Below are 12,115 nucleotides of genomic sequence, written 5' to 3' on the forward strand. Positions count from 1 at the left end.
GTGCTCTCACTCCTTTCAGGTCCCACTGGCTGAATAAAGCAAACTCAGAGATGCCTTGGTTAAACCGGTCTTATCACCAAGCTATCCAGAAGTGCATTTCTGGGGACACAATTCCTATTCTACTTCCATCTTGAATTTTGGACAACTAAGATCGCTACTTTTCTTTGAACACATCCCCCATCCTCCTGTTTCCACATAGTCCAAACGGTTTTCTGCCTAGATACACAATCTTGTCTAACCTCATGTTTCACAACTACAATCCAAATCCACCTCCACAGTTCTTAAGTCTCAGAATACTTAATTTTTTTTGCCTTTATTTGTTTTCTTTATAATTGTTTTTCCCCCTCTGTTAACTGTAAGCCCTTGAAGAGAAAAATTCTTAAACCACTTTTGTGTGCTTTCCTACAGCACCTAGCATAATATCTCATATAACAGATATACTCAAAGAATTAAGTTCTATACTATATTTTAAAATAATTATTTTCTATACTAAGATATAGCATTAATAAGATTCTGGCAAGAATTGAGGCCTAGACTAGTGATCACTACGACCTACGGTACAGGTGTTTCAAATGTTTAACTTGCCTAAAAATAAAATTTCAAGCAAAATATTTTAAAAACTTCAAATAACTCCTCTCCAAATGTATAAAAAAAAAAATGAAGTTAGAATAGGATTTGATGAAGTGACAGACAAGAGCAAATGAAACCAGGAGGCAAATTCCAAAGAGATCACTACTATAAATATAATGTCAAAATAGAGAAGAGTCCTATTTCAGGGGGGGAAAAGTTTATTAGAATGTAATTTTAGATACTTTCAGACCCATTATGTTTGTTTTTATGGGAAAGAAGAAAAATTAAGATTTATCTCATAATAATCTTTCTCTAAAAGAAAATTTAGAATTAAAATAAGATGTTCACAATTAAGGATTATTAATGAATGTTAAGTGAAAAATCAACATGTACTTCTGAATCACTATAAAGAATTTTTGGTTAAATTCTCCCCCATTATACCCTTAAGAAACAGGGAAACAAACTGAGAATAATAGAATACCTTCATTTCATATGTACTATGATTTGATGCAACCAATTCAGTGACACCATGGAAAGAATACAGATGAGGACGTCAGAAGAACTGAATTTTCATCTTGGATCAATGAATAGCTTTTCCTCTTGGCTCAATGAATATAGCTGGCTGAGTAACTAGGTAAGTCATCAACCTCTCTGGGATTCAGTTGCTCCTATAGAAAATCAAAGATTAGGGTAGAGGACATCTAGGGTACCTCTAGAGGCTTAACATTCAGTTACTAATGGAAACTGAAGGGAAACCCATCAATTAGGGAATGGCTAAACTAATTATGGTATGATACTATTGATACATGATATATATATATATATAATATACATGATACTATTTTGCTGTAAGAAATGAAGGGGATGGTTTCAAAGAAATCTTGGAAGACCTATACAAAATGATACAAAGTGTAGTGAGAACTAGAACAATCTATTCAGTAATAGCAATATTGTAAAAAAAACAATCAACCGTAAAAGAGTTAGGTGTGAACTTTGATCAATACAATGATTCACCACAACTCCAAAGGACTCATGATATAAAATGCTATTTACCTCAAGATCAGCTATTCACTGATGGGAAAAGATGATAAATGTCAGAAGGAAAACTGGGACACTAATACATTGTTGGTAGAGTTGTAAATTGATCCAACCATTCTGTAGAGCAATTTGGAACTATGCCAAAGAGACAGCAAACTGCACATGCCCTTTAATCCAGCAGTGTCACTACTGGGCTTGTATCCCAAAGAGATTTTAAAGGAGGGAAAGGGATCCACATGTGTCAAAAAAAAAAAAAAAATGTTCACAGCAGCCCTTCTTGTAGTGGCAAAGAAATGGAAATTGAGTGGTTGGCCTTCAGTTGGAGAATGGCTGAATAAAGTTATGGGACATGAATGTCATGGAAAATCATTCTATAAGAAATGATGAGCATGATGATTTTAGAGAGACTTGGAGAGACAACTGATGCTAAGTCAGTAGAACCAAGAGAACTTAAACAGCAACAAGACTGTGATGATTTACTCTAATGGACTTGGCTGCTTTCAAAAAATGGGATGATTTAAGCCAATTCCAGTAAGTTTTATAATGGAGAGAGCCATCTGCATCCAGAGAGAGGACTATGGAGACCGAATGTGGGATCACAACATATTCATTTTCAACTTTTTTTTTGTTGTTTGCTTGTTTTTTATTTCTCTTTTGATCTGATTTTTCTTGGGCAGCATGATAAATGTTTAGAAAAACTGCACATGTTTTAACTTATAATGGATTACTTGTTATGGGGGGGGGGCACGGGGGGAAAGGAGGGAGAAAATTTTTGGACACAATGTTTTGCAAGGGTCATGCTGAAAATTATTTTTGCATGTATTTTGAAAAACAAAAAGCTATCTTAAAAAAAAAGAAAACTGATGGAGCTCAGATTTAAGTACAATTTACCCCTTAATTTCTTTTTATTTTTCAAACATGGCTAATACGGAAATTTGCTTGAATTCACATGTATAATGGGTATTGTATTTCTTGTCTTCTCAATGGTGAGGGAGGGACTGATGAAAGGGAGAAAATATGGAACTGAAAATAAACATTCAATGAGTCTGTGACAAGTTTCAGCCAGGCCCTACCCTAAAGGCTTCAGAGTCTGAAGAACCCCAAAGGATGTGCAGTCAAGCAAGAACACATGGGGACCAGAGCTGCTGGTGGGAATATTCAAATACATGAGACTACAATCCTACCTGAGTATTTAGCAATCAGATATTTCCTAAATAAGTGGATTTCTTTGACAAAGAGATCTAACTCAGTTTCAATTGATCAATGATGGACAGAAGCAGCTACACCCAAAGAAAGAACACTGGGAAATGAATATAAACTGTTTGCATTTTTGTTTTTCTTCCCAGGTTATTTATATCTTCTGAATCCAATTCTCCCTGTGCAACAAGAGAACTGTTCGGTTCTGCACACATATATTGTATCTAGGATATACTGTGACATACTTAACACGTATAGGACTGCTTGCCATCTGGGGGAGGCGGTGGAGGGAGGGAGGGGAAAAATGGGAACAGAAGTGAGTGCAAGGGATAATGTAAAAAATTATCCTGGCATGGGTTCTGTCAATAAAAATTATTTTAAAAAAATATATTTCCTAAATTATGTTTTATTTATAAGAAAATACAACTTAAAGAAAAGTACTTTTTCCCCCATCTCACCAAAAAGGCATTTAATATATGTTGGTTAGCTTCTCTACATGTTTTCTAATCTCTCTCATGAAATAAATGTACATCCTTACTAACAAAATATATGAAGGAAAAGAAATCCAACAAGTTCATCAAAAAGGAGTAACATTTAGTCTTAATGAGCACAGATCTATGTCACATTTGACAGAGTCAATACTAGAAAATATCTTTAATAGCACCCAAATGACACCTGGGTAGCCAAAGCAGGATCCAGAGGTAGATTCTTTGGAGACGATAGGTCCCACCCTCTTGGTCTGGTTCCTCTGTCCAGACCAGCAAGTGGAAACTAATACAGCACACAGAACCTGACTCAGGGCTGCTAAATGGCTTGCCCTTTTTTCTGCTTTTTCCTTTGTGGTTTTGAATGAGACCAACAACTCTGATCTAACCATGTCCAGCTTTCCACCTGGACCCAGGCAACGGCTGCCTCATCTCTTTGTCCTTATTCTTTTCTGATCTTACTTTACAACAGCAGGGGAGAGACACCAGAGAAGGGAGAAGAGCTGCAAGGGGCACAGCAGGAGCTGCACTAGATGGCACAAAGAGAAACAATGACCTTCTCTACATGGCAGCTTATGACCTTTGTCCTTGGAGCCCAGTCTCCTCTGGGTGAATAAGGGTAGAGTAGTGTGGATCAGTTTGTGAAACATATTTTGAATGAACTATTTTTTCAATATCTTCCCAGTAAATTCCTTTACTAAAAGCTCAGTTAAAATAACTGATTGCTATGCAGAGTACACTAATGGGGACTCAGAAGCTACAATCCTGAAACTAGGGTTACCCCTAGAGCAGTGAGAGTAGTCAAATCTTCCTAGGGAACCCAAAGTGTCTGCACAAGTGGTCAAATGGGTATAGCCCTCTAGCAATGCTGCATATGCACTTAGTCTTTCAAGAAGACTAACCTTAATAACAGACCACAAGGCCTTAAGATTTGCAAAGCACTTTGTTATTTCATTTGATTGTCTTATTAGTTATAGCCACTATTATCCAGTATTTTCTTAAAATAAAAACCATTAAGCATCTAAGAATGAGTGGATTCTTCTGAGTAGCATCTGAGAGGATATTGGGTAAAACTATCTACTTTGACTCATTTGCTATTTCTTTTTTACCCTAAATATGAATATAATCAGTACTAACTTCCTTCAATCAAAGCCAAAGCAATATAAATGCATTTTAACAGACATACTAACTTTAGATCAAGAATCAATGAAAATGGTCCTGCATGGGGAAAGTAGTTAAAGGGGGACTTGAGTATATCTTTCCAGAATCCAGAATTTTACACAATGAACCTAGGAGCTAGGTGGTATAATGGATAGAGTACTCCAATTGAGGTTAGGAAATCCAGTCTCATATATGGCTGGAAAGATTGCCTTTAGAATGATCTGAATAGAGGTGTTTCATTTATTTAGCTCAGGTAGAATTCCTATGATCATTACCTTAGATGGAGTTCAAGAGACACCAATCTTATACTAATATCTACCCCACAACTAATGCTATGTTAAGAGTGAAGTATAAAAATTGGCAATGTTTTTCCTTTGACAAAATAAAAAATAAGAGAAAATCCTGGTGTTGATTAGATCTTCTAAAGGAATAACAGGTTATAATCGCTTATTGCCCCAATAATTTCCTCCTTCATTCACAAATTTCTCAACACCTCAAAGCAATCTGATTTCCAACCACAATTCAAACTGCTCTTTCCCAAGTTAGAATGGTCTCTTTAGTTGCCAAATTAAAAGGTCTCTTCTCAGTTCTCATCTTAATATTTCTCTAAAGCATCTGACTCTACCCTACACCTCCTCCCAAAGGCTCTATAGTTCTGAGTTTTCTGTCCTAGTTCTCCTCAGCTAGAAAGTACTTTTAGGTGACTTCCATGGGAAACCATTCTTCCCTTCAGGAGACACACTTCCCAGGTATCCATTAGGAGCCTACTGACCATTTCAAAGCAGGTGTTCCCTTGGCTATCTCAAACTTGGTGCACTCCACAGAGAACCTACTAGCTTCACCCCCCAGCCCCAAACCAACCCTTCTTCCAGTTTTTGCCAAGAGCATGACCAAACTTCTAGTGAAAAGATCTCAACCTCAGGGCAGAAATCAATTCCATGCTATCCTTTATCTCTTGAATCTAACATTTCCTTACCCTGTCACTCTATTGTCACATTCCTCACATTCCCCTCTTCCTCGCCTTTATTGGTCATTCTCTACTTCAGGCCCTTATCAAGTCTTCCCTCTCTGATCCATCCAAGTCTGGTCATGTCAGTCCCACATTCCCACACTGGCTCCACTCCCACCCCAAAAAGGCTCCATACACATACTATACATCTAATAATTTACATAGTACTTCCAGCATATATATATATATATATATATATATATATATATATATATATGTGTGTGTGTGTGTGTGTGTGTATGTATGTATGTATACTACATATCTAACAATTTACACTACCCTCCAGCCTACCTTACCAGCTCTTCCCAAAATGGCCTTTGTATATCCTCACACATTGTCTGTTCCCTTGTAATAAGGAGCATTTTATGTGAGTAAATTAATTGCATTATTTGAAAACAGACATCTCAAACAAGTCATTTAGGGAAGGGGGGGAGTGCTTCTAAGGTTCAATTTCTCCCCATGTTTTACTATCTCCTCCACCTTTAGACATCATGATTACTGATTCCTTAACACTTTCACAACAGTATTCAGCACCAGTTCAGACCTTTCTAAATATACTTAGCCTTGAACTAGTTTAGATGCTTTTCTCAATCTAATTTTCTTTATAATTATTCAGTGTCATATTTGCTTATTCAAGAAGCTCCTCTTGAATGTGAAGTCTCCAAAGGTGACAGTCTACTTTCCTTGCTACTGAAAAGGGTTTGTTATTAAAAAAAAAAAAAACAAAAAAAAAAAAACTTTGCAACTTCTATCAAAAATATAAGGTTGATTCAACATTATGAAAATTATACACTAGTTACAAAAACAGTAAAAACTAAAATACCAATAGAACTTTTGGCAAAATATAATCAAAAACAAAGGAATAAGGATTTTTACTTAACATGGCAAACTAAGAAATCAATCTAAAAACAAGAGTCAAAATCACCTTTAATAGAGAAACCCTAGAGGCTTCTCCTGTTATTTAATACAGTTCTAGAAATAATAACTAGCAATAAAATAAAAACAAGGAGAGAACAATGCTGGCTGATATTTACATAAGGTTTTGCATAGTGCTTTATAGATATGATTTCATTTTACACTCACAACAAACCTGGGAGGTAAATACTGTTATCATTTATAGTATTTACAGATGAAGATATCAAAGGGGATGTTAAATTATTTGTCTAAGACCCAGAGTCAAAAAACTTGTAAGCATCTAAGGCAACATTTGAACTCAGATCTTTTTGCCTTTAGGCCCAAAGTACAGTCATTTATATGTCTATTAAATAGGAAATAAAACTAGCACATGAAGATGTGATGATTTTTTCAAATACTAGAAATTCTACAATTAGTAATCAGTAAGTAGCCAAATATAAAGTGAAGGCAAAAAAATTACCAGCTCTTTTATCAGTGACAAAACCCAGCAGGTAGACTCAAAATTAATATAAAACATATATGGAAGTCCACCCCAGACATACTGAAGACTTACATGAATGTTAACTATAAAACATTTTTTATCAAAATGAGTTCTTAAATAATTACAAAATGTCCACTGATCTTTGTTGTTATTCAAACATGATAATATCTAAATAGATAGATGTAGCTTCACAGCAGTCAAACTGCCAAAGGATCACACTATAGAATTAAGACAAAAAGGTAACAAAATTCAGATGGAGTTCAAGAATCTCAAGATAATGAAAACAGAGGAATGCAGGACAGGTCTGACAATGATGGATCTCAAAGCATACTACAAAGTGGTAATCAACAAAAGCATTTGTTATTTGTTAAAAACTGGGGGGAGGGAGGATGCTCAATCAAACAGATTGGATACACAAGATCAAGAAGCAATGGAACATAGGGCAGTGGGCAATGTTCAGTAAACAAAAGGACCCCAACTGCTGGAATGTACTATGTACTCCACATAGCTGACAAAAATTAAGAAAACTAGAAAGCAGTCTGATATATATAAGACTAACCATCTGCATTATAGTCTACATAAGCTCCATATGGATACATGACCTAACCTATTCACACCTGTGCCTTGTAGTCATTTGCACTGCACTGAAGTCAGATTACCAAAGTATGAACTAATTTAATTTGGTTTTAGCAAATTAACTTAGCAAATTAATTTAGCAAAAAAAAAGTTTCCTATCTCTTTGTTTTCTGAATGATGCTTGTAAATGGTAGCTATTTTCATGGTGACTTATTTTCTCAAATACTCATCCCATTATACAAGATGACCAAAAGTCCCCCAACATTTTCCCTGTTGCCTTTGGACATATAAGAAAACTCAGTCAAGCTCTTTAATTCTCTCTCCGAGAGTGTAAGGCATCGTAGTCCCTGTCTTTTCTGGTTTCATTCACAGAAAGAAAACCAAGATTGGTCAAATTCAATTACTCCAAGAATAAATCAGGGACAAGATTTCTCTCCCAGGAGAGGACCAAGAGAATGAACAGAAACGTATCTCAAAGGGATTGAGCCTCCTTTTCCAGGTCCCCTTTGCATACCCCTCTTCTACTGTGACTACAGGAGGCCCATCCCCGACTCCAAGGGCTGCTGGGTGCTGTTCTTCACTTCCTAGGTGGTTCATCACAAAAGTCTCCTGATGACAGACCTCTATGTTCCGCTCCCAGAGGGACTGACAAGATCCTGCAGGGACGGCTAAATGACTCTTAATCCACAAAGAGACATCAGAGAAGAGTTTGTGGAGGAGTCTGCTTATAAATTAATACTCTGTAATCAATATTTAGTCTGGAGAAGCAAACATTTCACAATATCATAAGGTATTTATGATAAGAGGAACAAAACGTTACTAAGAAAGCATCCAACCTACTATCAAGAAAAAGATGCTCTTTGTTTCTCAAGAGTACAACTATCAAAATTAGTGTTTTTAGTGGTGTTCATTTAAGCTGAATAACATCTTGCTCATTTCAGCTGGATAACACTTAAATGCTGGCATCATATACAAGAAACCAATAATTTTTGTTAATTTTTCTTTTTATTCGAAGAAAACGAACATTTCCATAAAGTAGAACAGAAAAGAGAAATATAAAACTGCAGATCTATACTGTACGACTTGCTTTTCCTAATATATAAGTAATTCAACATGTAACTTTCAAAGCTGTCCTGTGTTGTCTCTTTTCCCTGCTAGATTTCATCCAGTTGTCTTTTGCACATTTTTCTAAGTGCTTCAAGGACCCCTTTTCAATTCTTTTTCTCTTTGATATCCCAAAAAGTCATGCCCTCCATCGAAAACCAAACCCTCAAAACAAGTTCTCACACTGGCTATGCCAAAAAAAAAAAAAAAGTCATTTTGTACTAAAAATTCATTATCTCTGTCAGAAGGTAGCACACTTCACTACAAGGTCTCTGGAGTTAGTTGGTTACTGAATTAAGACTTTCAAAATAGACTTTTTGTATACAAATGTTAATTGTATAAATTGCTTTTCCGGTTCTGTTCACTATCAATTCATACATACCTTCCCTAATAATGGTTTAAACATCTTTCCCAATTGCCATACACAATAGCTACAGTGAGACTGTGTTAAATGGCTGTGCCCTCCTTACCTCCTACAATTCTCATTTTACTTTTCTATCACTTTTGCCAGTCTGAAGGTATGAATGGACTCTTAAGACTGTTATTTTGCATTTCTCAATGAGCACCTTTTCAAATGACTCCCCTATAACAGCTCATCTGAAGCAAGTCCATCCACAGCCACACAGAAGTCTGCACACAAGTGGTCACCACTACTTCCCTCCTGCCACTTTCTGCCAAAGCTAAAGGGGTCTCAGCCCCACCAATACCCATCTCTTCCTCGAGGCAGCCTGTTCTCTCTACTCCTAAAGCTTTCCATGATTTCCTTTATGGCTCAGCCCAAGCTTTTCTCCCAAGATCCATAATTATGTTTCCAAGTGACTCCTGGACAGGGACACCAACCATTCAAACCTTAGCTTAGCTTTCTCTCCACCATTCTCTTTCCCCCTTCCTCCTTGCTACCTGGACCATCTTCCTAGGCAACCCAGTCAGGATTCCTCTTCATCCTTTCCCTCACCCCATTGCCATGACCTCCAAGCATTTGTTGTTGCCCCCCTTCTAAAATCCAAGTGTGCACTATCGCTGGATCTCCAGGCCCCTAAAATTGTGAGCTCCCCACACACCTTAGCCCGGAAAGACATTCCCTCACTCCACTTTTCTGCCTCCATTAATGTCCCTCATGTCGGCCCCTGCCGCTCCTGCCTGTCTACCCCAACCCTCCAGCCGCTGAGTTCTTTGAGGAGGCCACTGCCCACTTTTAGATCAATGTCATTGCTCCTATTTGAACCTTGAGTTTCCTTCCTTGGACGTGCTCAGTGAAGGGGTGGAGGCCGTGTCCTAGCAGGCACCTTGTGACTTTCTTCAGGGGCAGAGCTCCCCAGGTAGGCGTTCCCTTTGTTCCCCTCCTGGCCACCATGTGTCCCCGAACATAACACCCCAGCTTCTTTTGGGCTCTTTCCAGTTCTGTACAAAGTGAACAAACATCTTGAGACAGGAGTGCATACACCACTGGTGATTTGGGGCTGTCAGAAACCCCTGCCAGCAATCGACGTCAACGGTGAAAACCCGTGGTCCCCAAAGAAGCAGCAGCTTCAGGGATCTCAGCCCCTTCCTCAAAAGAAGAGAAATGCTGACTGTGGACTCAAGACAGGCTGGCAGACAGGACGGTGAGGTGGCTCTGGGGGTAGAGCCCTGGGCCTGGAAGACAGCTCTGAGTGGTCTCTCCCCTTTCTGACTTCCCCAAGGGCCTCACAAGGTTGTGATTGCTGCTGTTCCCTCTTTTCACTTTTTCTGGCTGGCGGAGGATGAGGAAGACATCCAGGGGGACTCTGGCACTCGAGCACCCCAAGTCTTGACCCTTTGCAGTCATCAAATGGCTCAAAAAGCCGGTTCTTGGTGCCTGCTGCGTGCAAGAAGATGGGCAGAAGGAGGGACTGCCAGGAAGAAGGGGAGGACCCCGTGCAAATGACACATACACAAGACACACAGAAGACAACCCGGGCACCCAGGCTTGTGGCACACAGCAAGACTCCTCAGGGAGCCACTGGGGCCTTCAGATGGGAGGACAGGCAGCAAAGTCCAAGAGACTTCTAGGAGGGGAAAGAAGAAGCAAAAGGCCACTGGAAGGACCGAGATTGGGGGGGAGGAGGGGTAGAAGAAGGGAAGGTACAACTCTGTTCAGAACCCCAGAGAAGCAAGCAGGGCCCAACCTATAGGAAGGGGAGGGGGCAAAGGAGCAAGGGGGGTGGGGGTGGGGGTGGGGGGCGTCTCCTGGGCACTCTCTCCTGCAGCTACCATTTGCCCTCAAACAATGGAACTGTCTGATCCCCACCCTCTTGGGGCAATTCCCCCAGAAAGAGCCCATCTGCCCCCCATCTTTCCCCACTAACTGTAGGGTTCCTGAAAGTAGCTTTATTATCCATGGGTCCCCCCCACACACACACCCAGCCAAGCTCCCCAGGGGAGGGAACTGTCTCATTTCTCTTCCCACCCCTGCTAGTCTCAGAGGTGGGGTCTGAATTGTCCCGGCCCCACCACAGTCTCAGGGGAGGGACTGATTTGTTCCCAAACCAAAGATGAGAAAGAGTGGCTGTTTTATCTCCCCCTCCCCCCCCCCATACAGTATCTCCTGAAGGAAGGGGCTGTCTTATGCCCACAACGTTCCCCCTACAGTCCTGGGAGAAGGGGCTGTTTCATCCCAGCCTTAAGTCTCAGAGGAAAAGCTACCTCATTTCTCCCCCATCAGTCCTGGGGAGGGAGCTGTCATTCCCGCCCCACCCTCCACAATCCAGAAGGGAGCTACCTTACTTTTCCCCCTCCCACACACACACCGTCCCAAAGAAGGGGCTGACCCCTTCTGGTCCTCGATTCCACCCCCTCGCCCGGGGCTGCAGAGACCCCAGGGGTGTGTGGACCCCTCAAAAACCAGCGGCATGGGAGGTGGTGGAGAAGAATCTACACCCCTCCCCCCTCGAACTTACCCCTCCTCGAGAGAGCCCCCCGCCTGCGTCACGGCCGCTTCCCTTTCCTGACCACCATGCTGACCTCGCTCAGCCAGGCCGGCTCTCGGAGGTTCTGCGCAGCCCCCGGGCCGCGTCCGCCTGGACATCTCTCCGGGGCGCCCGCCCTCTCTCCCCGACGCCTCCACAGCTGGCCGCAAAAGAAAGCCCTAAGGCGGCTTGCGCCTCTCTCTCCCGCCCGCTGCCGCCGCGACGTCATGACGTCTTCCGGGACTGTTGCGTCATCGGCGCGCTGACGTCACGGCCACCGACCCCCGCCCCTCAGAATGGCCGTCCCGCTCTCCGCTCTCCGGGCCTGACCGAGCCGCCGACCCCCGACCAGACTACCCCACCCCGCTCCACGCCGCGGCTCCTCCCCACTCCGGTCAGCCGCCCACCTTCCTCTCCTCACTAGACACCGAGTACGGTCGCCCCGTTGGACCTTACCAAGCTTGCTTGCTGGAGGGGGCGGGCGCCCTGCCGCCAGCAGCAACGAAAGGCGACGGAGGCGGGACCCGAACGCCATCCCCCTCTAGCGTCATCTACAGGTCTCGCGAGAACTTTGGTGCTGCGCCCCCGCCTCCACTCTCTCTGCCCAGTTCCTGGAATCCTCCCAGCTCGCCCCGCCCCCTTCCCTAACCTC

At 41.5% G+C, this 12,115-nt stretch overlaps 1 protein-coding gene across 4 annotated transcripts in view; it reads right to left on the minus strand.

The window, feature by feature from the left end:
* DNAJB4 (DnaJ heat shock protein family (Hsp40) member B4) overlaps positions 1–12,094 on the minus strand; it is a 34,331-nt gene extending 22,237 nt beyond the window's left edge. The window contains exon 1 of one of the 4 annotated variants that reach the window (XM_051999369.1): positions 11,920–12,094. In XM_051999369.1, the coding sequence (XP_051855329.1) occupies positions 11,920–11,998 (79 nt within the window). In that variant the 5' untranslated portion in view covers positions 11,999–12,094. Of the gene's footprint in view, positions 1–1,051; positions 1,239–11,454; positions 11,893–11,919 lie in introns of those variants that run through there. The other 3 variants (XM_051999367.1, XM_051999370.1, XM_051999368.1) reach the window with 3 other exon arrangements.
* Between the last annotated feature and the right edge of the window lie 21 nt (positions 12,095–12,115).

The sequence above is a fragment of the Antechinus flavipes genome, chromosome 4 (genome assembly GCF_016432865.1).
Source record: "Antechinus flavipes isolate AdamAnt ecotype Samford, QLD, Australia chromosome 4, AdamAnt_v2, whole genome shotgun sequence".
Lineage (NCBI taxonomy): Eukaryota > Metazoa > Chordata > Mammalia > Dasyuromorphia > Dasyuridae > Antechinus > Antechinus flavipes.